Source organism: Camellia sinensis, chromosome 4 (genome assembly GCF_055761805.1).
Source record: "Camellia sinensis isolate YWXY chromosome 4, ASM5576180v1, whole genome shotgun sequence".
Lineage (NCBI taxonomy): Eukaryota > Viridiplantae > Streptophyta > Magnoliopsida > Ericales > Theaceae > Camellia > Camellia sinensis.
Window position 1 is genome coordinate 107,482,575 of NC_138964.1, and position 25,016 is coordinate 107,507,590.

General features: G+C 36.6%; 1 protein-coding gene and 1 long non-coding RNA gene across 32 annotated transcripts in view; one reads left to right on the top strand and one right to left on the bottom strand.

Moving 5' to 3' along the window:
- LOC145789006 (uncharacterized) overlaps window positions 1–14,700 on the top strand; it is a 32,738-nt gene extending 18,038 nt beyond the window's left edge. The window contains exons 2-8 of one of the 3 annotated variants that reach the window (XR_014327284.1): window positions 10,553–10,653; window positions 12,137–12,234; window positions 12,681–12,745; window positions 12,846–12,917; window positions 13,076–14,155; window positions 14,340–14,494; window positions 14,596–14,700. This is a non-coding gene — a long non-coding RNA (uncharacterized LOC145789006). Of the gene's footprint in view, window positions 1–10,552; window positions 10,654–12,136; window positions 12,235–12,680; window positions 12,746–12,845; window positions 14,156–14,339; window positions 14,495–14,595 lie in introns of all 3 variants that reach the window. The other 2 variants (XR_014327282.1, XR_014327283.1) reach the window with 2 other exon arrangements.
- Window positions 14,701–16,385: 1,685 nt separating this feature from the next.
- LOC145789424 (uncharacterized) lies at window positions 16,386–25,012 on the bottom strand. 29 transcript variants are annotated; one of them, XR_014327281.1, is made up of 9 exons: window positions 24,813–25,012; window positions 24,368–24,543; window positions 23,889–23,967; window positions 23,704–23,828; window positions 23,285–23,429; window positions 23,093–23,181; window positions 19,659–19,758; window positions 19,509–19,570; window positions 16,386–16,724 (listed from the first exon to the last, which is right to left on the bottom strand). XR_014327281.1 is itself a non-coding variant. In XM_082865875.1 (8 exons), the coding sequence occupies exons 2-7, from the start codon at window positions 24,382–24,384 to the stop codon at window positions 19,526–19,528; spliced, it is 405 nt and encodes a 134-aa protein (XP_082722001.1). In that variant the 5' UTR covers window positions 24,385–24,543; window positions 24,813–25,012; the 3' UTR covers window positions 16,386–16,724; window positions 19,509–19,525. The 29 variants fall into 29 exon arrangements, 4 of the variants coding, with proteins under 4 accessions (XP_082722001.1, XP_082722002.1, XP_082722000.1 ...); XR_014327280.1 differs by having other exon boundaries at window positions 23,285–23,343; window positions 23,704–23,743; window positions 23,889–24,006; XR_014327268.1 differs by having other exon boundaries at window positions 23,285–23,343; window positions 23,704–23,795; window positions 23,889–24,006.
- Window positions 25,013–25,016: the final 4 nt, after the last annotated feature.

A 25,016-nucleotide genomic window follows, 5' to 3' on the forward strand; every position in this document is an offset into this window, starting at 1 on the left:
CATCAAACTAACTAATTAGAATCCATTTTTGTGCATGCACTGTTCTGTATTATGATTTAAATTGCATATTAAACTGTTTACGTACTGTTATTCACTGAGCTTGTCTCACTCTGTAATTTTTGTCTGATTCTGTAGGTAACCAACCTGGAGGTTAGTCTTAGCATCATTATCATCTACCTTTTTTTTTCAACCTAAGTACGACCTGGCAGTTGGAGAAGCCCTTTTGTGTCCTAGTACAGTTTTGCTAAATTTTGTTGGCTCACGCTCTATGCCGGCCAAGTTGAATTGTATCTAATGTTTTCTATGTGCCCAATTTCTGGGCTGGACTTGTAAATGTATACGTATGTATTTACCTTACTTCAGATGTATGATCCCTATATGTCTATTTGAGAGTCGTGATCCTGGCATATTTGTAATGGCTCAATGGATGTGTTTGCATGTTAATCTATTATATTAACGCTTCCGTTCAGGCCCCGGATATTATATATAGCAGGATAAGTGTCTGTTTCTGAGTAGGTCATGCCTAAAATTTTAGGGGCAAGTTTGGGGCGTGACAGGTTTGATTGCCTCTTGCATGCTTCATACCCTTGTAGTGTAATCCTCCCTATAGCCTTAACATGCATCATGCTTTGGACCATCATTTTAGCATGTTTTTGGCTCCACTCCAGCAAGCTTTTACTCATGTTTTGGCATGCATAAGCTCTATTTTAAGTGGTTTTGGTCATACATGCCTTGCTTCGTATAGCCATAGTGCAATCTTGCTCACTAGCTTTGAGTTTCATAGTCTCTAGCATGCATTGCTTGGGCTATTTTCATGATTTAGCATCATTTGATATATGATTTCAGAGCATGTTTCACTGTCATACTCTCCCATGCTTTACTCTTTCAATGCTTTTGGAGGGTTATGCTTTATGCCTCAATCATGAGCCAATTGGCATGCATGCTTGCCTAAGCTTTTGGGCTACCATCTCAATGTGTTTTTGGTCTTATTTTGTCATGGTACAACTCTGTTTTTGGTTGGTTAGAGCATCCCTCATTTGCTTCTTACACTTGTAGTGTAATCATGCTCTTTGGCCTAGCTTACTTGGTGTTTTGACCTTTTATTCTAGCATATGTTGGCTATGTTCAAGCATGTTTTTGGCCTTGTTTTGGCATGTTTTAGGACTGTTTTGAATCATCTTGGCCCTTTGGGGCTTGCTTGATATGGCTATGGTGCAAGTACCTTAGCTAGTCTTGAGCTTTGAGCCTCCTAGCATGCCTTATTTGTGATATGTGCATGATTTGGCATCATTTGGAATGTAATTTCAGATCTTTTGTCTTTGCTATACTCCCATGTTTATCACTCTTTCATTGCTCTTGAGGGTTATGCATTATGCCTTGTTTGTGAGCCAATGTGTATACATGCTTGTATAAGCTTTTTGGACTCCGTTTTCAGCATGTTTTGGCTTTTGTTTGGAGCATCTTAGGTCTGTCCATAATTGGTTTGACCATTTGAGCATTGTAGTGTATGCTTCATGTGTAACATGTTTCATTAGCTTTGGTGCCTTAGCTTTTAAACATGCCATGCATGCATTGCTTATGTGATGAAGTCTTGCGCATGCCACATTAACATTGTTAAATAGGCATTTTGTGTGTGCTGCATTATGTTTGGATTGGACGTCAATCCAAACATGAGGAATGTCGCACGTTTCATACTTGAAGTGATGAAACGCGCCTCATTTTTCAATCGCCGACCCCCTTAATTGTGCATGATAGGGTGGAGGCCTCTTGAGTCCTATGTGTTATTTGTGCATTCATCGACATTGTGCAAGCTTGACTCTTTTGCCATCATGCATCGAAATGCATGATTGGTGGCTTGAGAGCCGAGCACTAAACTCCTTTGAGCTTGAGACATGATAAGGAGTGTGGTTGCACACACATTTTCTTGCAAATACACTGCCATGCCTCTGTTTGTGCTCTGTTGCAGCAAAAGGAGAAATTGCAGGAAGCAGTGGCCGACCGGCCATCAAAGTTGCCAACCGGCCACCAAGTCTGCCGATCGGCTATCAGAAGTGGCCGATGGCCATAAACTCTGGCCGATGGCCACCATCTTTGGCCGATCATCCTCAGCATGTTCCTGAGATGGGTCAAAAGCAACCTGGAAGTTGGCACAATTTCCAAAAGACCAAAAGAGTGCAAATAGAGGCATCATGAGGCACAGTAGTGGATTTCCGAACGAAGCCGACCGAGCATGCATATCCCCTTCGCTTCCCGAGGCCATTTGTTTAATTTGCTTAGCTAAACTAGTTCATTAGCTTAGTTATTTTGTAATTAATTAGTTAATTGTTTAATTAATTAATTTGGTTTGTACTTAATTTACTTAGAATAGTTAGTTGATTCAATTCGGTTTTGTAATAAATAATTAGCTAAGTTAGTTAATTAGTAGATTTGTAATAATTAGTTTAATTAGCTTAGCTAGTTAGCTAAATTCATTTGGACCCTCCGTCGAGAGGGCAAATGTTGTAATAAGCGTGAATGTGTGTGATTCATGTCTTCCAACCCCATTTCTTTCTCCCTTTTACTTATCAACTTTCGATGGTTAGTTTAGGGCTTGTTTCAATTAGCATACTTATGCTTTGCATGTGTGCATCATTCATTCGTATTGCATGCGCCGGGCTCGGCGCATCATTCAAACTGCATTGTCTTTCAATACACTTTACTTGAATACGTGTTTAACAGCATGTTATCAAGTGTTGCATTCATATGCCATTCTAGATAGCCGAGCCTATTTTAGTTGCATTTTTGCATGTGTTGCATTAGGCATCTTAACATAGCTAGGATCATGCATGATTTATAACTAGCTTCTGTTTTGGCTCGGAGTACACTGTGAGTGTTTACGCTTTAGCATCCTTGCATGTGTGTAAGTGACTGCCATGATAGCATGCTTGCCATGAGGCTATGTGCTTATGTGTTTAAATGCATGAATGCCTGTGGATGAAGGTTTGATTGCCTGAATTGAAACAACTTGATGATTGTGAGTTTTAAGCCCACTTGAAGTGGCAAAATCATGTTTTTCTAAGCCCACTTGAGGGTGGCAAATCCGCGCTTTAGCGTACTTGCGAGTAGCACTTTCAAACCACTTTAAAAAACAAACATGAGTTGTTTTGTTCCAATTCGCGTGATTGAGTCTATACTTGTATGGTGTGCGCATCACATAGTAAGGTTAGCTAATAAACCGGAATAAGAACACATGTGTTTTCAAAAACAACATATCATGTTAGTAGAGGCCGATCTTTGATTAGGTGAGCGGGGGTGCTCATTTCAGGACCTTCCCTTCTTGTACCCAAGTTCCCGAGCCAAGACAACTTTGGTGATGACGGACACGTGGCCTTAGGCACGAGTCAGGGTTTCCTAAATTTCCTCAAAATAAAATATTTAAGTGGCGACTCTGAAATCTGGCAAAGCAGTCCATGTTTGGCACTTCTTGATTAAAATCGATTTTCCAAAACAATTTGCCAGATTTGGACTCTTTGGTGATTTATCAGTCTTATATTGCACTTTGTGAGATTAGATTCAGAACCGTGACAGGAGTCCGAACTGTAGTAGCTAGAACTACAATTCACGCCCTCGCGCGCGGAGCGGAGTTTCGGGCGGTCTACACAACTTCTTGTGGGTCTTTGGCAATTACGAAGACCAAGAGGCTCTAGTGTCAGGCTATGACATTAACTGTAATAAAGGGTCGGCCGATATGGGTAGCACGACTTTACTTCTTTTAACTCAATCATTTTAATGCCTCTTTGCCAAGCTAACCATTGTTGATTTTCTTTGCAGATCTGTACCTTTTAAAAGAGAATTATGCATATGCAAACCAAGATGCTCTCCGCGCCGCACTAAGATATAGATAAAGGGATTGGACTGACTTGTTCAACTTCGAGCCGACCTATCGATATAGTGGTAAGCGAAAAAGAAAAGTTATAGACTTCCTGCTTGAACTTTCGCCTGAACCAGATCGCACCTTACTAGAAATTAACCTTATTTCTCTAACCGTGGAAGAGGACATGGCCAAAAAAATAGCGCTTAGGGCCCTCATCACCGAACAAACCTCTACAGCTTCTATCGATGTGCAGACCAAACAACGGGCCATCGAACAGCGGAGGGCAACTGTCGTTGCCCTTCTAACTACCAGGGCTTCTTCATCTCGGCCCAAAAAAAGGCCCAAATTGTGCATGCCGAACAATACTTGGTGGACGAAGAAGAGACTGAACTGCAAACCACCGAGTAGTTGGATTTGGATGCCCCCACTGGAGGGAAACTAGACCGAACAGGCTAACTCCTCTGCCTCCCTAGTGTGGGCATCGTCTATGACCTACAAGGGCCGAGTTGTGACCACAACAAACTCAGTCTATGTTGATAAGGATAACCAACTGGCCTTCAACTTGGCCAAGAGTCTCTGCCTTCCAACCGACATGGAAACGCATGAGCAACTTACTAATCTGAAAGCTATAAGGTCGGCCACTAAGTCCTTGGTGCTGGTAACTCATTCATCTTTAGTTGTTCTCTTTTCTATTTTAATTGTTTGCTTGATTTTTTAATATTCAACGTATTTCGTAGGCCATGCAAAAAAGCCAAGTAGCGAACCAACGTGTGCTGCACTTGAGGAAGACCGCCAAAGTAGGCATCGTTGACAATAACGTGAAGGACATCGAACTGAAAGAACTGAAGGTGCAATTGGCCAAGATAAGTACCGAGCAGGACCATTAGGCCGAGTGAGTTCGTACGATTGATGAAAATAAGTAGAAGGCCGTAGTTGATAAGAAGAACAAATACTTGCGCGAGCTAAAGAACCTCAAAGGCACCAAAGACGATGAGATCAAGGTGCTAAAGAAGAAAATAGAGGATGCCAAGGACCAAGGTTATGCGGACCGCCAGAAGGCTTACGTTTAGCAATGTAAGGCCGCCAAAGACATCTTCTTCAAGTGCGGCGACAGGAAAGCTCAACCAGGCCATTAATTCAAAGGTTTTTTTAATCCGCCTCCTCATTTTATTCCAAGTTATATGGAAGCGTATGCTAATGCCGTGCAACAAAAATTGCTTGAGGTGGATGAAGAGGATAGCCTTGCCAATCCCTAACCCAACGCGGTAGGTAGATATTTCAACTCGGCTAGAAATTGCTAGCCAAAACCAGCCAAGCATCGCTATTGAAGAAGGTGTCGCTGATCTGACTAGCAGCCAACTGCTCCCATGCACATGCCTTGAACCAGTTGTCTCTTTTGCAGATATTTATGTTGAAAGGTGGTGGAAACTCTATAAAAAGACCACCTTCTCTCATGGTTTAGGGTTATAACATTTTCCTAATGGCTTAGACAAATACCAAAAGCTTTCCTCCACCCTCTTGAGATAGATACACTACAGATATATTATTGAAGCTTGAACTTGAAGCTTTTTGCTGAGATTTTGAATACAATTTCAGCTCATTAAGAGTGTTTAGCTTGGGATGTGTGAACAAAGAAGAACATCCTCTCTTTCAAGAGGTGATCTTTGAACTCTTTAACCATCTTTTCTCTCCTCTCTTTTTCTTGTACTTTCATACTGATTTCAGACTTGTTTTTAAGCTTAAAATGTGATTAAAACTTTGGCAAAAGTGAGTGAGCTAGCCACCCTTCCATTGGCTAGCTCACTAATTGTGTACCTCTTTGTTTTCTTTCATTCTTTTTGCTTTATTTTCACTTCTTTTGGTTAAATTTCTGTACATTTTCAGCACTATTTTTGGCTTGTTTTTATGTGATATGACTTGAATATGGCTTATGAAAGGGTCCTAGTCCTCCCCACTACTTGTGCTCTTATTTACTATGCTTTAAATATCATATTTGTGTTGTTGTAAGTCCTCTCGGATTTGGCGTGTTTAGGATATAGAGGCAATCCGTAGAGTTGATTGTTTTTACTTTGTATAGCTTAACTTGGAACCTTGTGGTCATGGGAGGATTAGAGCTTAGGCTTAGCCACCCTGCCACAAGTTCGCTTATCTAGTGTAAAGTTCTTTCTTTCATATAATTGTTATCCACCTTGAAGTTAGGTTGCAGCTTTCGTGTTCAAAGTGTTGAAAAACTCTCTTATCGATCATTTTCGAAACATGGAAATAGGTGTTCCGTCCTTGTTCCATGAAAGGAGGAGTTATCAACAACTTTGGCTAGTTGTGTGTTTAAGATTTGATAGATAGCTTGCTTTGTGTTTTTTTTTTTTTTTTTTTTTTTTTTCTTATTTGCTTTGTTGCTCCTAGAGAGCTCTTTCTTGAAAAGGTTGAAAACTCTCTTCTAGTTCTACTTTGAAGCGTGAAAATAGATGTTTCATCCTTATTCCATGAGTAGAGAGATGAGTTGACAACACTTTTTGAGTTGTTGCTTTTTTTTTTTAATTGCTCTTTGATCATTACATACTATCTAGTGATGTTTGATGATTTGTGGAGCACTTCTACCTCTTTCTTGAATAATTTCATGATAGGAAGGAGATAAGGAGAATAGCATTTTTGGCGTCTAGCTAAACCTTTTCCTTTTGCTTTTAAGATCATCATGCAAGGAAATTTGCAATGATTGATGATTTGGGAAGCAAACTTCCTCCTTTCTTGAAAATCTCCATGACAAGAGGGAGCAAAAATGATGAACAACTTTTGGAAACCCTCTGTTTTGCTCTGTTTTAGTTCTGTCACAGCAAGTATTTCTCCAGAATTAGTGGCTGGTTGGCCAATCTATTATACGGCCGACCAATTCAGTAGGCTGGCCGACCACAATCTTTTATGGCAGTGGTGGTTTTTCAGCAAGCCAAACTAAGGGCATGATAGTACTTTACTAGATTCAGCCAGGCCTTATTATGGGCCAGCCGAGCTTCAGAGTGTGTAAACAATAGACTGTTGGTGGAAGAACAGGGTAGATCTTGAGGTCAAAACATAACTATTTTCTGGCAGCAAACAGAGAGGTTTTCGGAAGATGTTCTTGGATGTGTGCATGCGATTCCTCGCCTTTCGTTTAATTACTTTAGATTAGTATTTGCAATTAATTAGTTGCTTTCATTCGAATGTGTAATAATTAATTAGTTCATTCATTTGGGTTTGTAATAATTAGTTGATTAGGACATTCATTCGGACTCTCTTAAAGGCAAATTTGTAATATTTGTATATTTTCCAACACCCATTTCTTTCTCCCTTTTATTTATATGCTTACCATGGTCGCGTATAGTATCGTGTTTTCGTTTCATATCATTGCCATGCTTTGTATCCACTTTTGCATACACAAGGTTCGGTTCATCATTTTGAATATCATTGTCATTTCCTACTTACTTGAATACGTGTGTTGCTGCATGCTTTGAGTTAATCCACATGACATGTTAATAAGCCAAACCTAGTAGTTGCATTCTTGTATGTGTTGCATTAGCCATTTTGCATATAAGGTCATGCATTTTTGCTAATTGCTTTCTTTTTCTTTGACTTACCTCAGAGTACTAGGTAAGTATTTTTGGCTTTAGCATATTTATGTGTGTGATTGTTGCCATGGTTAGCATCTTACTATGAGGCTACGTGCTTACTCGAAATAAACTGTTTGAATGCCTGTGGATGAAGGTTATTTTGCTTGCATTGGGGATGATTTTAATCAAATGTATGTTCGAGCTCATTTCTTTCCTTTGAGTTTTGTGTACTCAAAACTCTTTTAAAAATCACATAAAATCAAGTCATTTCAAAAGCAAGCGAAATAGTCTATACTTGTGTGCCTCACATAGTAATGTTAGCATAATAATTAGAACAAAAGCATATAATATTGATAAAATTCACATCATGATTAGTAGAGGCCGATGTTTGATCGGGTGAGTGGGGTGCTCAATTCATGACCTTCCCCTCTCATACCTAAGTTCCTGAGCTGAGACACTTTGGTTATGAAGGACAAGTGGCCTTTGGCACGAGTCACGAGTTTCCTAAATTTCCTAAAAATATTTAGGTGGTGATTCTGAAATCTAGAAATGCAGTCCATTTTTGGCATCTTTGATGATTAATGGATTTTTAAGATTTGCCGGATTTAGACTTTCATTTGTTTTTTTGTCTCACATTGCACTTGTGAAACCAGATTCAGAATCACAAGAATCCGAACTGTAGGGCTATCGTACTTGAGGAGACTAAACCCCTCCGAGGAGCACGAGAAACCAGCTATAGGTACCATGCTGGTTGAGGGTAAAACTGGTGCCGCAACCGAGATGGATGACCTCGTGATCTGACCGCGTGATGACTTGATTTTTCATTTTCTTATTTTTCTTTTTGTTCTTTTCTTTTGCAATGTACCAGGCTGTTTGCCCTTGTTTTTGTAATGAACTCAAACATCAATGAAAATTCTACAACTTTTTTCTCGCCTAGTTTGTTTTTATGTTTTAATTATGCTTGAATGCCTACTTTGCCGAGCTAACTAGTTTGGTTAAAGATTTTCAAAAAATTAGTCAATCCTGCCAACCTATTTAGCTCAGCAAAGATTTTCCAAAAAGTTGGTCAATTCTGCTAACTTACTTTGGCGAGCTAACCAGTCGGGCAAAGGTTTTCAAAAAAATTGGTCAATCCTGCCAACCTACTTTGCTAAGCTAACCAGCCAGGAAAAGATTTTTCAAAAAGTTGGTCAATCCTTCCAACTTACTTTGTTGAGCTAACCAAATTTTTCAAAAAGTTAGTCAATCCTACCAACTTACTTTGCTGAGCTAATCAGCTTGACAAAGATTTTTCAAAAAGTTCAAACCGAAGTAATTCAAGCATGTAGTAAAATAAGATAAAGTCTGAAAAGAAAACTGTCTACTTATTTTATTAATGTCGTGCGAAAAGAAAGAAAAAAATTACAAGTGCTGAAGCTAAAAATAAAACAACTTTAATTGCGTTTCATGGTCATGGAACAGCTCGACCATCCACATTTTTCAAGTTGTAAGCTCCCTTTCCTACCAATCCTACCACTTTGTACGGTCCTTCCCAGTTGGGTCCTAGTTTTCCATCATCAGGCACCAAAGTGATGCATAGAACCCAATACCCTACCTTAAATTGCCTTGGGTGTACTGCCTTGTTATATTTTCTGGATAACTCTTACTGATATGAAGCTATACGAATCAGGGCTCTCTCTCTTCTTTCTTTAGTGAGGTAGAGTTCGAAGGCTATTACTTCATCGTTTAGATTTGGGTCAAAGCTCTTGCTTCTGATAATGGGAAGACCGATCTCTAAGGGGATGATGGCCTCTATGCTGTAAGCTAGGGCAAATGGTGTCTCCCCAGTCGCGGGGGAGTTTTTCAACCCACTTTCCTTTCTCCTTTTCTAACCTTTTCTTTAAGCCGTCCAGGATCACCTTGTTCAATCCATTGGCCTGATCATTGGCTAGCGGGTAATCTGGTGTGGAGTTATAAAACTCTATCTTGTGCTTTTCACAAAAGCCTTTAAATATCCTCCCATCAAACTGAGTGATGTTTTTGATATTAAAACCTTTGGAATTCTAAATCGAGTGATGATGTTCTGCCAGACAAACTTTTTGACATCCTTCTCCTTGATGGTGCAAGTGCCTCTGCTTTAACCGACTTCGTGAAGTAGTCAGTTGCCACAATGAAGAATTTCCTGTTGCCCGGCGTAGTTGGGAGTGGCTCCATTATGTCTAAACCTCACATTGTAAAAGGCTAAGGGCTGGTCAAATGAAAGAGTTCTCTAGCCCATTGGTGGATTTGATATGCAAACTTCTGGCACTTTTCACACTTTCTGACATACTTCTCTGTATCTGTCTGCATGCATAACAACCAATATCTTTTCGAGATAGCTCGGTAAGCCAATGACCTCCCCCCTTGATGACTTCTGCATATTCCTTCATGAATTTTGAACAAAAAGGCCTTAACCTTGGGAGGATGGACACACTTCAAGTATGGCCCAGTGAAAGACTTTTTATACAACGCTAGAGATGGAGAAAGCCAAAACTGCTATGACTTTGCCCGAATTTTGTTTACCTTCTTCTTGTCATCTGGCAAAATTCTATCTTTTAAGAAGGTGATGATAAGATCCATCTAAGAAGGTCGTAGCTTGGCGCACAATACCTCTGCCATTTCAGGTTCTTCAATGCTTGGCCTTGACAAGAAGTCAATCAACAAAGGGTTTAGAATAAAAAAAAGTCTGACATTGATGCGAAACCGACCAACTCATCTGCCTTGCTTTTTTCATATCAGTTGATTTGTTCTATCCTGACCACTTCATACTTCTTAATCTCTATTCTGACTAGCTCTTGACACTTGGCCATCCTGTCGTCTTTCACTTCGTACTTGCCAGGTATTTAGTTAACCAACAATTAGGAAAACCCCTAAGATCCAACACTGCCTAACCAAAGGACTTACCTAGGACTTGGGACGAAGGATGGGTGGCTAATAGCAAAGTGGAAAGACACGAATAAAATTTGGACAGATTAAGACAAAAAACTATAAACAATTTTAACACAAGAGAATGAGTAGACACATAAATAATGGTTAGTTAGAAACAGGATGCAACATAACTTGGCTCTGATACCATTAATATATATACATATATATGCAGCCAAAAAGCTGTAGTAGAGCAACGGGGGCTATAGGAGTTGTGGAGGCTTCTCGTGAAGAAATATTTGAGCTTGTGATGAGCATGGATACAACACGGTTTGAGTAAGTATTCTTTTGTTTGTTATCAGCTTTTCAGGAGTTAGTCCAGATGCTTAGTGGAATGGTGCTTCTTGTTGTATGTGACATAACCTATTTTTCTTTTTCATTTTTTACATAATTTATGATGGATATTTGGAAAGCTATCTCCCTATAGTTTTCTTTCATTTGGACAGGAAGGCTTTTGCTTGTTTATTTTAATTCTTCCTGTACATGCAAGTTCATGGTCTTTGGTGGTTATATAAGTTGTATGCTCATGGTAGTTTAGTTTGTTTTAGCAAAACCAAAGATTTTGATTATCCATAATCTTTGCACCTATTCAATTGGAAATTAAGGGGAAGAAGTGTTCCAATCTTCCATATAGTTTCTTCATTTTTCACCTTTGGATAATTTGCAAAGTTATTCGTTAGCATCATTACAAAACAATTTTTAGTGGCATAATCAAAGATTTAGAGCCTCTAATGTCAATGACTTCATGAGAACAACAATATACAAGATATCTAAATAGATGGCAATCTAGTAGAGTAATTTTTATAATTGTATGTTTATTGTCCAAAACATTTAGTTAACTAGGTAACACCCCAACAGCTTACACCGCAATCCCCCCAAAAAAGAGACTTTAGTTCAATTCTCATTAACTTATCTACTTAAAAAAAGGGTCCAGACCAGAACATTTTATACATAAGTAGATAGACTAAATGTTAGTTTTAACTACAAATACTCTTGGCTAAATAATTTTGTTGAATTGAAGATGATACAAACATTTTATTATCTCTTCTCTCTAATTATGTTCAAATGAATGTTGAAATGATTTTTCCTTGTTTTTAGTAATTTAAACTTGTACCATACTGTGAGATTTTGAAACTCCTTCATTTAAATCTTGAATTTTTGATATTCCATGCTATTGTCAACTTTCAAAGTTAAAATGATTGGCAATCTCATTTGGCTTTCAGCACATTATGTTTGAAGTATTAGAGTGAACATTGTGCCTCTTTACAAAGTATTGCTTATTAAAGTAAATATGCAAGCCACTGGGGTGCTTACTTTCCAGGGAGGGATGCAGTACCTCTGTGTAAGGCCGTAAAGGCTTTGTGGTTTTGGATTCTAATAATTTCATGGTCATGTTTATCATCTTAATGAGCTTATGAAAAAGAAAATGGGTGTCATCTTAATGAATTTTTCCCTCCTCCTCCTCCTCTTCGTAGCTCTGGATTCTAATAATTTCATGGTCATGTTTATCATCTTAATGAACTTATGAAAAAGAAAATAGGTGTCCTAGTACATACTCCACAATTTGTTGATGATTTTCTATTTATCAGAGATGTACCACAATTTGCTCAAATATATTCAACCAACCAATTTAGCTCGTATGCTACTAGAGCTCTTGAGTTCAAAAGGAGCCCAATGGTGTCCATAGTTGATATAATTTATTCTTTTTGTATTTCTTCTCTTGATTTTCGTGTTGTGATATTTTTTATGCCCTGTGTAGGTAGGACTGCAGTTTCCAGTATGGTAGCTTAGTTGAGAAGGTAGATGGGCATACTGCAATACTCCATCACGGGCTAGACTGGTTCCCAAAGCAATTGAGTTAAACAACTTACTTGTTTATGCTTGTTTGGTTCTCAAGTTGTAGGTCTTTGTGTCTGCATCTAATCTCCATGAAATTTTTGCAAGGCTTCCAAAATTTCAATGTTTTAGAAGCACTTTCCAACTAGCTTTAGAAAATGTTTTAGAGCAAGTAGGAGACAATTGAGATACAAATCAAAAAAATTTAATTGCAGTTCTCTTATGTCATGTGTCTTTGTAATGGTCAAGCTACTAGTATTATTCTTTTAAAAATGTTTTTGATGTTTGCTTCTTTGTGTCTCTATGAAATAGATGTAAATGTTCTACAATTTCAATGCTTCCAAAAAAAATTCTTGTTTTTTAAATATTGGTTATTGAACTATCAAGAAGGTCCAATATCCTTTCTTTCTTCCTTATTATTTCTTTGAAAGATAAAATCACATGGGTACCAATGGATTCTATTGCAGGTGTGTGTGGCCACCTGATCTTTGTTATATGCATTATTGGCGCCGAAACGATGATGGAAGTTATGGTAAACATGTCCAATGACCCTTTTTGTTCGCCTTATCCCCCCCCCCAAGTTTCACCCCTAATTTAAAATTGCCCTTGTTTTTGTTTTTGCTATTATGTAGTTGTATTATTTTGTTCTAGGGAGCATGAGAATTGTGATCCACAGCCTGGATTTGTGCACGCCCATGTTGAGAGTAACTTCCAAATTGTTTTCAGTTTGCCTTGGGCTGAATTGGGGAAACAACTTTATTTTCTTTTCTTTTCTTCTCCTTTTGTATTTCTCCTATGTCTGTATGATATTCATGTAACTTGTAAGCAATCTCACTATTGGTACTTGTCTTGATGGTCCCAGGTGGGGGGTTCAATATTTCTCCACTGAAACCTCAGAATGGGAGGCCTAGAACACAGGTTCAGCACCTCATGCAAATTGATCAGAAAGGTTGGGGTGTTGGTTGCATTTCATCATTTTAGCAACATTACATCCTTCCGATGTTGAATGATGTTGCTGGTGAGTTTTATATTTAGTTATTAGTTGTTGAAGTTTGCAGTGCCATTCAGTTTGTATGGTTGTGATGGTCTGCATTGTATCTTTGGAGATGCATCAAAGATTTATATTAGAACGGTTGTTGTGACTTGTGAGAGCATTAATTTGCTTTTGTTTTGTAAAATTTATCATTGAACAAATGAATAATGGAGTTTTTATATTGACGAAATAGTTTGACTTGCATAATTCTCGGGATATTATGGCCTTGGATTTCCAAATTTCAGAGAATTTCTTGACCAGGTAACTGCAGATGAATGATAATACTTGGGAACTATTTAATTATTACATATATTTTGTTACTAAATATTTAATTATTACATATCTTTTGTTACTATTGTTTAGATTTATGGTTTTTGTTAACGTGTTGGAAGCTGATATTCAGAAACAAAACAATTCTCAATCTAGGTCCCAAAATATTAAAGTTTTCATAGTACACCGGGAAATTGCTCTGTTCTCGTTGTCTATCATTGTTATCTTTTCTTTTAGATTTTTTTCTTCTGTGTTTGCCACATTGATTTTCTTCTGATATCTTTCTTTGAAGTTATTTTATTTTATTTATTTCTTCAATTTCAGATTTGTTGTCTAAAATGACACTTTCAAAATGAATTCTGTTTTCTACTTTACTAAGTCCTCTTTCTTTTTTTTTTTTGGTTGTTTCTTTTTCATTATAGGACTTCGTGAATATTTTTCTCAAATGGACGAAAGGAGTGCTCATCCTAGAATCCCAGTTATGGTTAATATGGCTTCAACCCCTATGTCTTCAAAGAAGAGTCAAAAGCTCCATGACTATAGTACTTCTCTAGAACAAATAAATGCTGCAAATAAAATGGCCTGATGATGGATGAACACTCTGATGAGGATGATGAATTCCAAATACCTGACCCAGAGGTTTGTACTATACTTGTGCTACTATGTTTTTTGTTGACTCTTCTTTGAATTCTGTTTTTTTCTAATTTTCAGGCATGCTTAATGTGCCTTGAGTAGATGACAAACAATTTTTGTTTTGTCTTCAAAACCTCAATTTCGGATTCAAATAGAACTTCTACTGACAATTTTTTTTCTTGCATTAAAGCTTTGGAAGAAGAATGCACTGATCAAACTGATTTATCCTGTTTCTCGGGTAACCTACAATGTGATGACCGGGATAATGGTCGTGACTGTTGGAGAATATCTGATGGGAACAACTTCAGAGATCATGGCAATAATTTTTATCATGATAAATCAAAGGTCTGGTAATGTTTCCCTAGTTTTCTTCATTTATGTGCAATTTTTTGCCCTATCAAGCTTGGTCTAATTTAGTGTTGCAAACTTGCAATATGTATTTGAAGATTTCTGCAGGCAAGCATCTAATGGAGCTTGTTGTTGTTGATTGGTTCAAGGACATGAAACGAATGGATCATGTTGCTAGGCGCTGTGGTTGTCCTACACAAGTAAGTATGTGCTGCACAAGTAAGTATAGAAGGCTACACTTTTGTCCTCATTTGGTATTTTTAGGTCTTTCTTTCATTTTCTATTTTTTTCATCTTTTCTGGCATTATACTCCTGTCCTCCCTGCTTCACTTTAATGCATGCCCTCTCTTTTTTTAACCTTGCAAATCAAATTATATGTAGTACAATATTTACAAATAGGTCTTGCAAAGTGTGCCTTTAGAGAACATGTTAAGAGGGCTTTAAAAGATTGTGCATGCTTTAAAACACACACTTTCATATGGAATGTACAATCTTTTTAAACTTTTTAACATGTGCCCTAAGGGAACATATTAACAAAAATCCTTAATAAATTCACTTCATCATACAGCCAACATGAAAAAGAGTATACTTGGAAATGGCCTTAAATTTGTTTACGCAATCCTGTCAGTCCCAGAAATGGAATCTAGTCTCCATCCATGCTCAACGTGTTAATTACAACAAGTGTTAGTTAAGTAGCCCCTTTTTTTAGTTGAAGTAGTGACCACTTGCTTAAACAGTTGTTGACAAAATTTCAATCAGTTTGCTTGAAGAATTTGTTTTAGAATTTAACATTTGTGGAATATTATAAGGTTGTTATTGATTGTTTTATAATGCTGTACCGTGCTAATAAACCTTTGTGAATTCTGCATAGGTTGCCTCAGAAAAAGGATTTTTCTCCATAGTGATAAATCTGCAAGTAAGTCCTTTTATATAGCTGATTTGAATGTTTAGTTGATGCATATGGAAGCTGGAATTGAAATAAAATTGTATTTTTACAGGTACTTGGTTCGACCCACTACAGTATGATTTTCTATTTTGTGATGAAGGAATTAGTACCTGGATCTCTCTTACAAAGGTTTGTTGATGGTGATGATGAGTTTCGTAATAGTAGACTGAAGATTATCCCATCAGTTCCCAAGGTATGCCGGTCTTTCTAATTTTTGGGCATTGCTAAGATTCATATGTCAAGTGAAGATAGCAGTTTTTATTTCCAAATCTTACCTGTGTGGTTCAGTAATCCATATTCCATAATGTTTTATATGACCATCTTCCTTGCAAAGGCTTTTCCCCACTATTTCATAACGTAGATACTTTTTTTAATATAGGCTCTGTTTGTTTCATTGTAAAATATTGTGCTTGTAAAACCTTTTACATGAAAAAATTCTACATTCTTCTTATTTTCTGTGTTTGACAAAAATATTCTTCTTATTTTCTAATATTTTTTCCAAAAATATTAGACTTGTCGCTAAGATTTTTCTTTTGCCTACTAAGTGACACTGAACACACACACATTGAACCACCCCAATGTTCACAAAACCCAAGTCCCCCAACACCATTATCATTCCATTGAAAAAGAGCGCCATTACCAACATGAGCACTCAACCAACAATGTGCACTGATTTGTAAATTGACTTGTCAAAATTAGACCGGTTAGTTATTTTCCTTGATTTAGTGGAAATTGTTTTTACATGTAAAATGTTTTCCTTAAGTTATGTGCAACCAAACACCAACGGAACCATAATGTCAATTGTCAGACCATTTTAGGATGTGGTTTGCTAAGAATGTAAACATTTTTCAACATTTTGTCTCTAAGAAAGAATGCATTGCTAATTGTATCATATTCATTTCTCTCGTCTTTTTCTCCCATTTCCTAGAACGAGTTGTTCAAGTGTGGAATTTTACGTTTTCACTTGCCAAAAATAATTGTATTCCAAACTTCATTTAGACAAATAGTTTGCTTTTTTTGATGATAATTATAGGGAAAGTATAAATAATTTTGTTGTCTGAAGTTGGGCCTTGGGACTCAAGAACAAGACAAACTTGATATTGGGCTGCACTCTTGGGTCTGAGACATTGCGTAGAGCAGTCCAACCTTTCCATCACTAGAGTGCATTGGATGTAATTTAGACTAGACAGTTTGCATTTATGCTGGCTGAAACTTGATGTGCAGCCTTGGGATCACTATCACATGGGCTTCCAGTCCATAGAGGTCTAAACATAGTGCACACTGCACATAAAAGAAGACACAATTGTCTGATCAAGTAGTGGACATATGTAGAAATAAATACATTTACAGTTTTAATATCCATCTTCGGTGACAACAGTTTTGACAGTTCATAAAGACTTGAGATTGTTTATTGTTCTCATCGTTTGGGTGTTTGTTAGTCTCTTGGTTTTCCTTCCCTTTGACTTATACATGTGGTAACTTCCACACTGCTTGGGAATGGCTTATCTTAGAATTGAATTAAGTCCCCAAGCTCCTGAAATGGGGGCTCGTTATCTTGTGGATTCATTTCTTACTGAGTTATCGACCATGTAGGGTTCATGGATTGTGCGCTAGATCGTTGGAAACACCCTTTGTTTGCTAGGAAAAACAGTTGATTGCAACTATATCCGTGGTCCCAAGTACTTGGAAGTAATAATTATTCTTCCTTTTTGACACTAGAAGTTACCAATACTATAGTAATTACTTGTGAAAGAAAAAAAAAAAAAAGTTGCCTATAGTAGTGGTTGACTGATCTCAAGCACTCTTTTGGCAAAATAGAACATGCTTGAAGAACCAACTACTACTCTTAACATTGCGCATTTTCCCCCCCTGCTAGATTGGCGTTGACATTGGTTCTTCTACTGTGGCTAATGGAGTTTTGGGGCTCGTAATTGGCATGATTACAACATTGGTAGTTGACATGGCTTTCCTTTTATAGGTATGTATTTATTAATTAATAAGAATTACAGAAAAAAGGGAGCACAGTGATGGACTCTCATTTCCCTATTCTGATTTTGTAGATTGTGCTAGAAAATAACTTTGTAATCCTTTTGAGAGATTGGAGTTCATTTCATTAATGAATTGGGTCAGTTTTGAGACTTCTAATCGATTCATTTATCCCCCCCCCCCCCCCCCCCCCCCCCCAAAAAAAAAAAACACATGCATATGGGTGGACCATTTGGTATTGTTTTTGCTTTCAAAATTTGAAAACTAGATACAAAAATACATTTGAGAACTGTTTAGTCTTCAAAAAGTGGCACCAGCCTTCAAAATTTTAGAAATTAAGAAAAATGTGTTTTACATGTTTTCCCTCCTCGCTCCCTTCCTCCCTCCCACCACCTTCTACCAACCCTCATCTCTGGCCACCGAACATTTATTTTGTTTTATTTTTGGATTTTAAATATTTTGAATACATATGCATACCAAACACTTTTTTTGTTGTTACCTACAAACAGAAAATAAGAAACTGATCATGTTACGAAACAACAAGCTTTCCACAAATGTAGAAAACAAGGGTGGTACACTTGGGTTTCCTAAGCCTTACTTTATTGTTGCAATACCATTTAATTTTACACAATTTATTTACATTGGAATCTATAGTTTTCATTTAACTCTTAATTTTACAAAATTTGTTTACATTGGGAACATATGATGGGAGTGGTGTGCAAATTATTGTTGCTCATAGGCAAACACAACAAATGAGTTGCCAGAGCAACTGATAGGTGTTGTTCGTGTTTCTCACATAGAGTTGTCATCTGCTATTGCCCGTAAGCTTGACCAAGATCCTTCAGACTGAGTTAAACCCATTCCTGCACTCCAACAAAATTGAATTTTTAAGGCTTGGAATGCATGCCGTAAAAACTCTTTCACGACATGCACACAAATGTCGTTATATGACATGCCATGGAAAGTTGAGCATCATTTACGACATGCAGGTAAAGTTGTAAAAGGTAATAAATTAAACATTAATGACATACTTTGTATGTCGTATATAATTTTTTACGACATTTTTGTCATGCCATAAATCATCAAACTTCCCATGGCATGATTTTGCATGCCGTAGAAGGTTATTTTGAATATATTTATGGCATACTTTGTATGCCGTAAAAGGTCATTTTAATATATTTATGACATACTTTGTATGCTGTATATAATCTTTTACGGCATTTTCTTACATGTCATAAATCATTACACGTTTTATGACATAATTTTATATGTCGTAGAAGGTTATTTTTAAAATATAATATACATACAAGAATATAACATTGCCTAACAGTATGCAGACATTAGCTTATAAAATGCAACCTGTGAACAAACCAAGCAGAAGCAACAACTATGAAGTAAGTAAAAAAATTTAATATTCATACACCAAACAACCTGCATACTAACTACCATCCTCAACGTCTATCATATCAAACTGATAACAATCTCAAACATACAAACCAAGAAAAGTATCTAAATCATAAGGTTCACTAATCTCTAAAATACATGTTACCTTTACACAAGCCCATAGCTTGTCTTTAACCTCTTCTGGAATATCAGGCCATCTCATTGTGGTTATTGGCACCATCTCTCGTGCCAAGATCCCTTATAAATTCAATTTTATGTTAAACGAGAAATAAAGTACCTCTCCACTCATCTTGCTACTTGACAATTTCAAGATTCAACTATTAATAAGAAAATTGGCATTCACAATAACAATCAGATCAACAACAATAAACCTGAGTCATTGCAGAGATAAGATTATCTAGCAAGTTATTTTTGAGTTGGAACTGTATGATTTAAACCTGAGTGTTTCTAATCCTATCATATTGACACATGTATTATTACAATAATCCATATTTGCAAAAATTAGATTGCAACATGGGATTAGTTTGTGATTCATAAACTAATAAGATTAGTTTGTTCTACAACAAATAGGAAAGCTTACACATCATTCACCATTATTCACTCAATAAAGTACATATCCAAGAGTTTTCACTCCTTTTGTGTGTAGAAGGTAGAAGAGTTTGATAAGAAGATTACCTACAATATGGATCATCTTACTTTGTTCGAATAAGTTCCAACGGTACACTTTCCATTGCCAGCTAATATTTGAAAATAAATAATTTTAGTTACAATAGATAGCAGCTATTGACAGTGATTAATGACTACCCTACGCGAACTGAGGCTTACCCACAGTTTAGGAGTTCTAGGATCAGATTTTGGATTCAACTTCAATAGCTTTGACTGGAAGGTAATGACGATCAAAACTTTGAACTCAGTTGAAAATGGACTGCAGACAAAATCAAAGAAGCCATCACATGCACTCTAGTTATGGCGTATAGATGACCTCAAGTTCAAGAAACAAGTAAAGCAAGCACAATAGCTAAAGAACACTATTAGAGAGCATGCACATGCATAAAGAACATCGCTGGCTACCATATATTGCAGGATTTCTCCTTAAATTAATGTCTAAATCATAGTTATCAAATCGAGAATTGAATCGTGAATCGAAATTACCTTTTTCTGAATCTTGAATCGTAAAGATTTAGTTATAATTTTTAAAATAAATAAAAAATATACCTAAACAATTAGATATTAAAGAATATATTATAAATATGAAATGTTTATATATAAATCATCTTGTTTTGAATGATAAATACATGGTGTAATAGGTACAACACACGCTTCTATGGCAACAAATGTGGGTCCAATTCTGGGTGTGCTCTATGATCCTATGCTATGATTTATAACAATCCATAGCTTCATATACTTTTACGAGTTAGAAAAAACAAAAATTCAAGATCCTTCATATGAGAAGTTTAAAAATTCAAAATTCTAATCAACAAAGTGAAATAAATTTAACACAATGTGCATTTTTATACACAAAATTATACCCATCACAAGATTTACAAATTCTAATTCTAACATTTGTACTTTGTGTCGAATCAAAAGTCTATATACCCTATATAAAAAATAGACTAACTTCATGTACAAGTCTAACTATATATTTGTGTAAAAAAAAAAACCCTTCAAAAACAAAATTTGGGTATGAAAATTCAAAAACTCTGAAACTCTTCAATCATTCATTCTTCAATCGGTATTAAGGAGGGGGCTACTAATAATTTTTTTTACAATTCATATAATCCAAATACTCAACCCAAAGGACTGAGTTCCTTTAGCAAATAGAGACAAGCAGAAAAATTGAAGACTTCTTGGTGTAGAGAATTGAATTGTACAATTTATATGCAATTCTTTCTTCCGTCGATTCACCCCCCAAATATGACTACTTGTCGGTGTATCGAACTGAATTATGCAATTCATATCATGGATAGTGTGATAACCGGGTACGTAAAACCGCCTCATCCCTCTTTGATTTATGTTGGGTTTACTTTTGTTAGAGTGTCGAGTTTAACTTGAAGTTGTCAACTGTTTGGGTTTGTTGTTTTTGAAAACTTTTCTCAAAATCCTTGTCCTTATTTATTCCGATGTCGAGTTTCACATATTTCAGGAGGCATGGGGTTGGATTCGGGAGTTTTCCATTCAGCCGGTAAAATTTTGGACTGGGAGGCAGGGCCGCACGTGCAGAAGAGGGGCCCCACGTGCGGGAAGGTTAGGCCGCCCGTGTGGAAAGTAAGGGTGGTCTAGGTGCAATACTGAAATAATTGCACGTGAAGCAACAGGTGCGGGGAAGGGGAAGGTTACACGTGCGGAAATGAAGGCCGCACGTGCGGTGGAGGCGTGTCGTACGTACGGGGAAAGGGGCGCATGTGCGGAAGTCTGCTAAGTCTGAAAATCAGCCTTTTTCTTTCTTCTGGGGTTGAGTTTATATCACGTTTTCATCATCCCTCACTCTCTAAAACACTTTTCTCTCCCTTCTCTCTACATTTCCTACACCAAACTAGATTAAATCCTTGATTTCTTTAAATCCATTAGAGTTTTGATCCTAGTCCCTTCATCAAAGTTGGATAACTTCTTGAGGGCTACGTTTTGTGCAGTGGAGATCAAGTTTCAACACCGTTGATTTTGGGGGTTTCATCTCACTTCTTCTTCTTCAAAATTTGAGGTAGGGATTTTCTTAGAGTTATATAGATATATTTGCAAGATTGTGTTGATTTGGAACTCTTTTGGGAAGTATAAAAACTTTGATTTTGGCTCATGTGTTGTGAATGATTGTAAAGGCGGGTTTCCATAATATGTTTTTTTTCTTCTAAAAATCCTTGAGATTGTGAGTTATATTCTTGTAGAGAAGTATTAGCTTGAAATAATTTCTTTCAAAATGAGGAGGAAACCTAGTTTATGGAAACCCTAGAAACTTGGAAAATTTTGAGAAAATATGGTGATGTTCTGAAATTGATATTTGACCAATATTATGACAAATGTTGACATGAGGAATTTCATGGTATATGAGAATTAGTGGGTTTGGAAGTTTGTTATTCAAAATATTGATATAGTCATGAAATGAGAAAGTTGACGGACATGCATGAAATGTGGAATGTGTTGCTCCTCGATAGAGATTGATGAGCATATATTTATCTTGTGAAATTCAATTGAAAGTGAGTTGGGAATTGTGATCATAAATGGAAAAATTGTGTGGAAGAATATTTTAATGCATTGATACATATTGCATTGACATTTCAATTCATATGATTACTACGAGTTTTGAATTGAGAAATTGAAAAATCTTGCATTGAATTGTTTTGTGGCAAATACGTTGGTAAGTCCGAATAAGGGGCGTAGATGAAATTGATTAAGTTGGCTTGAGTGTCTAGGGTGAAAGACCGAAAACACGCGCGGAGGAAGTACCACGTGCCTTCCAGTTAGCTACGGGTAAAGTGGGGGTTTTGGTAGTGCTAGTTATGCCTACTTGTAGACACCAACTTAGAGATTACCTGAGTCGTATTTACCGCCCCTTGAACTTGATGTAAAATTATTGAATTGTTAAATTTTCAAGTTTTCATTGAGTATAATGGTTTTCAAAAAGATGATAACTTGACTTTCTTTTAAAAGCATGGCATGGCATATGCATTTCATTTTGTGAGAATTGTATAAAATGTATACACTTTGTTAAGAATTTCCTACTGGGCTTTATGCTCACTCTATGGGATTTTGTGCAGGAAAAGATGTGGTGATTCCACCAAACTAAGGGCGTGGATGTGTATATTGAGAGCACAAGGCTCTTGTTTTGTTGTGATTATATTTTTGCAAGCCAAGGGTTATATTTGTATGAGTTCGAGCAACCATTTTGTGTAACCGGGCTTAAGCCTTGGACTTTGTAACCCTTGAGGGCATTTGTTTATTTTTGAGTGGATGTTTTACATGCTATAGATTCATGTACTAGAGTCGTTGCATGTATATTCGCATGTAGAACTATTTTGTAAATCTCTTATCATTAAATATGCAAGTGTTGGAGATTTATTTTTGGTCTATCATATGGAGCGATGATTGGTGTACTTTTATTGTGTATTTTTGTGGGGCGTTACAGATAGTATAATTCTAATAATAGAGGTCTAAATAAGCAATTAGTAGCAAATATTCTCTTATAACAATTGATAAAGAGAAGAGTAACCAGAATGCTAGGGCACAACAATAAGTTTTGGAAGTAGATATCTGTATCAGCAACTCACCTAGCATAAATTGTTGGACAAGTCAAAAGACGTGGAAGTATGATGTAAGTGGGTAGAGTTATATTATGGCAGACATCTCCATCAGCTATCTGTAATGAACGAAAAACTTTGTCAAAATAAAGGAAGAAAATAAAAATTGAAGAAGGCATAACAGAACTAAAATTGCTCGAAACAATATGAAATGTTACATGCCTGTGTAGTCTGAATTAAAGAGGTTTCAGTTATGATCCTTTCTCCAACCAGAATTGACTCTACACGAAGCAAGTGGATATCAATGGAATGAATAGGAATTGTAGTGACCACTAAGTGCCAATTTTACCAGTTACTCAGAAACCACCTAATCAACAACAACTATTGTCAATATGACAATCTTAGTGTAGTAATGAGCTAACTTTAAGAGGTCACTACCAAATGCAAAACAATAATGATCACGGTTTTGCTAAAAATGTATTAGCAGACCCTTCGACTTTCATCAACCTTCATGCTTATCAGTATTTATAAAAAACTATAACTACAAGGTTCGTAAGGACATGGAAGCTGGAAAAATGTTACTTTGGCCCTTATAATTCATAAAAACTAGAAAGAGAAGGGAAAGGAGAACAAGAAACAACCTGATCTTAGTTCAGGAAGTAATGAATGTCTTTGCGTGTCCTGAATAATGTAAAATATGACCAGTTCAGGAGAAACTGGTTGATCAGGGAGACTACTTGAAGAAAACACCACAGCAAAATGAAAGCTAATTAAGTGCATTGATTATTTTGCACAGGAGAAATCAAGAAATAGAATATGCATATACCTTTTTCACTCTCAATTATGAACTCCACAGTGGCAGACCATGACTTGTGCATGTATCCCCTAACTACGTCTACAGTTACCTAGGGAATGCAATTTTGTGTTTGAGATTTTGCATAAACCTGAGTGTTTCAACAAATGATTGTCAAATGGCAAGGAAAGAGTACCATATGAAATTACAAAGATGAATGCAAGTTTGATTTTCATGAGGAACTCAATAAGTCACAATTCATACTCTAAATTTCTCCGGAGAACCAAAATGAAGACAAAACTCAAATAAAAAATGGTTAACAAACATTGAATGAAGACACTTGCTTTCAAAATTAATCCAATCAAATCACAGAGAAACATCACAAAAAAATCACATAATTAATTCCAACCCATCATTGACAATCATTTCACCGTCATTTAACCTAACACACCAATTGCATCAAATACGAATGCTTCTAGAATGAAAGGAAACTAATTAAGTTAGAAACTCACAAAGAAATCAAATCCATGGAAGGGGCTCAGAATTAGAATCGACCTCCAAGCTCGAAGTTAGAATCAAACGCCAAGCAGGGAATCAATCGATTGGTGCTCGTGTAACTAGCATCACTGTGGCTCGGAAGCAATTCTTGATTAAGAGAGAGCGAGAGAGAGTGCGTGTTTCTGTGTGCCTTTCGAGAGAGAGAGAGAGAGAGAGAAAGTGAATTAAGAACATTGAAATAAAAATTAGAGACGGAATTGAAGGAATCAAGAATTGAAGACAATGCTGATATTGAAAAATACGACCCAATCAATCTATACTTGTGAAAATAAGTAGAGATTGAGATCAAAACAACGAAAGAAACACAGAATCAAGAGTGAAATTACCGAATAGAGAACAAAATAAGTAGAGATTGAGATCAAAACAACGAAAGAAACACAGAATCAAGAGTGAAATTACCGAATAGAGAACAAAAATAGCAGTGACAGAGAGAGTCTGAGATGAAAAGACGATCATCGATCAGCTTTGTCCCTCTGAAAATGTTTGCGAATTTGGTTGTGAAAGTGAGAGTCTGGTTTTAGTAACCAGAAGCTTTGGAGCTTCCACTGAATTTTGGAGGAATTTAGGAGAGAGATAGAGATGACTATGAGGATAATAATAAAT

Bases quoted from the DNA above. Each gene is read 5' to 3' on its own strand.
- LOC145789424 (XM_082865873.1), bottom strand. From the start codon at position 24,869: ATGATCGTCTTTTCATCTCAGACTCTCTCTGTCACTGCTATTTTTGTT. The intron at 23,344-24,410 runs GTCGATTCTAAT...TGCTTCGTGTAG, and splicing joins TTCTAACTTCGAGCTTGGAG to AGTCAATTCTGGTTGGAGAA. The intron at 19,571-19,658 runs GTAAGCCTCAGT...TTCAAATATTAG, and splicing joins CTAGAACTCCTAAACTGTGG to CTGGCAATGGAAAGTGTACC.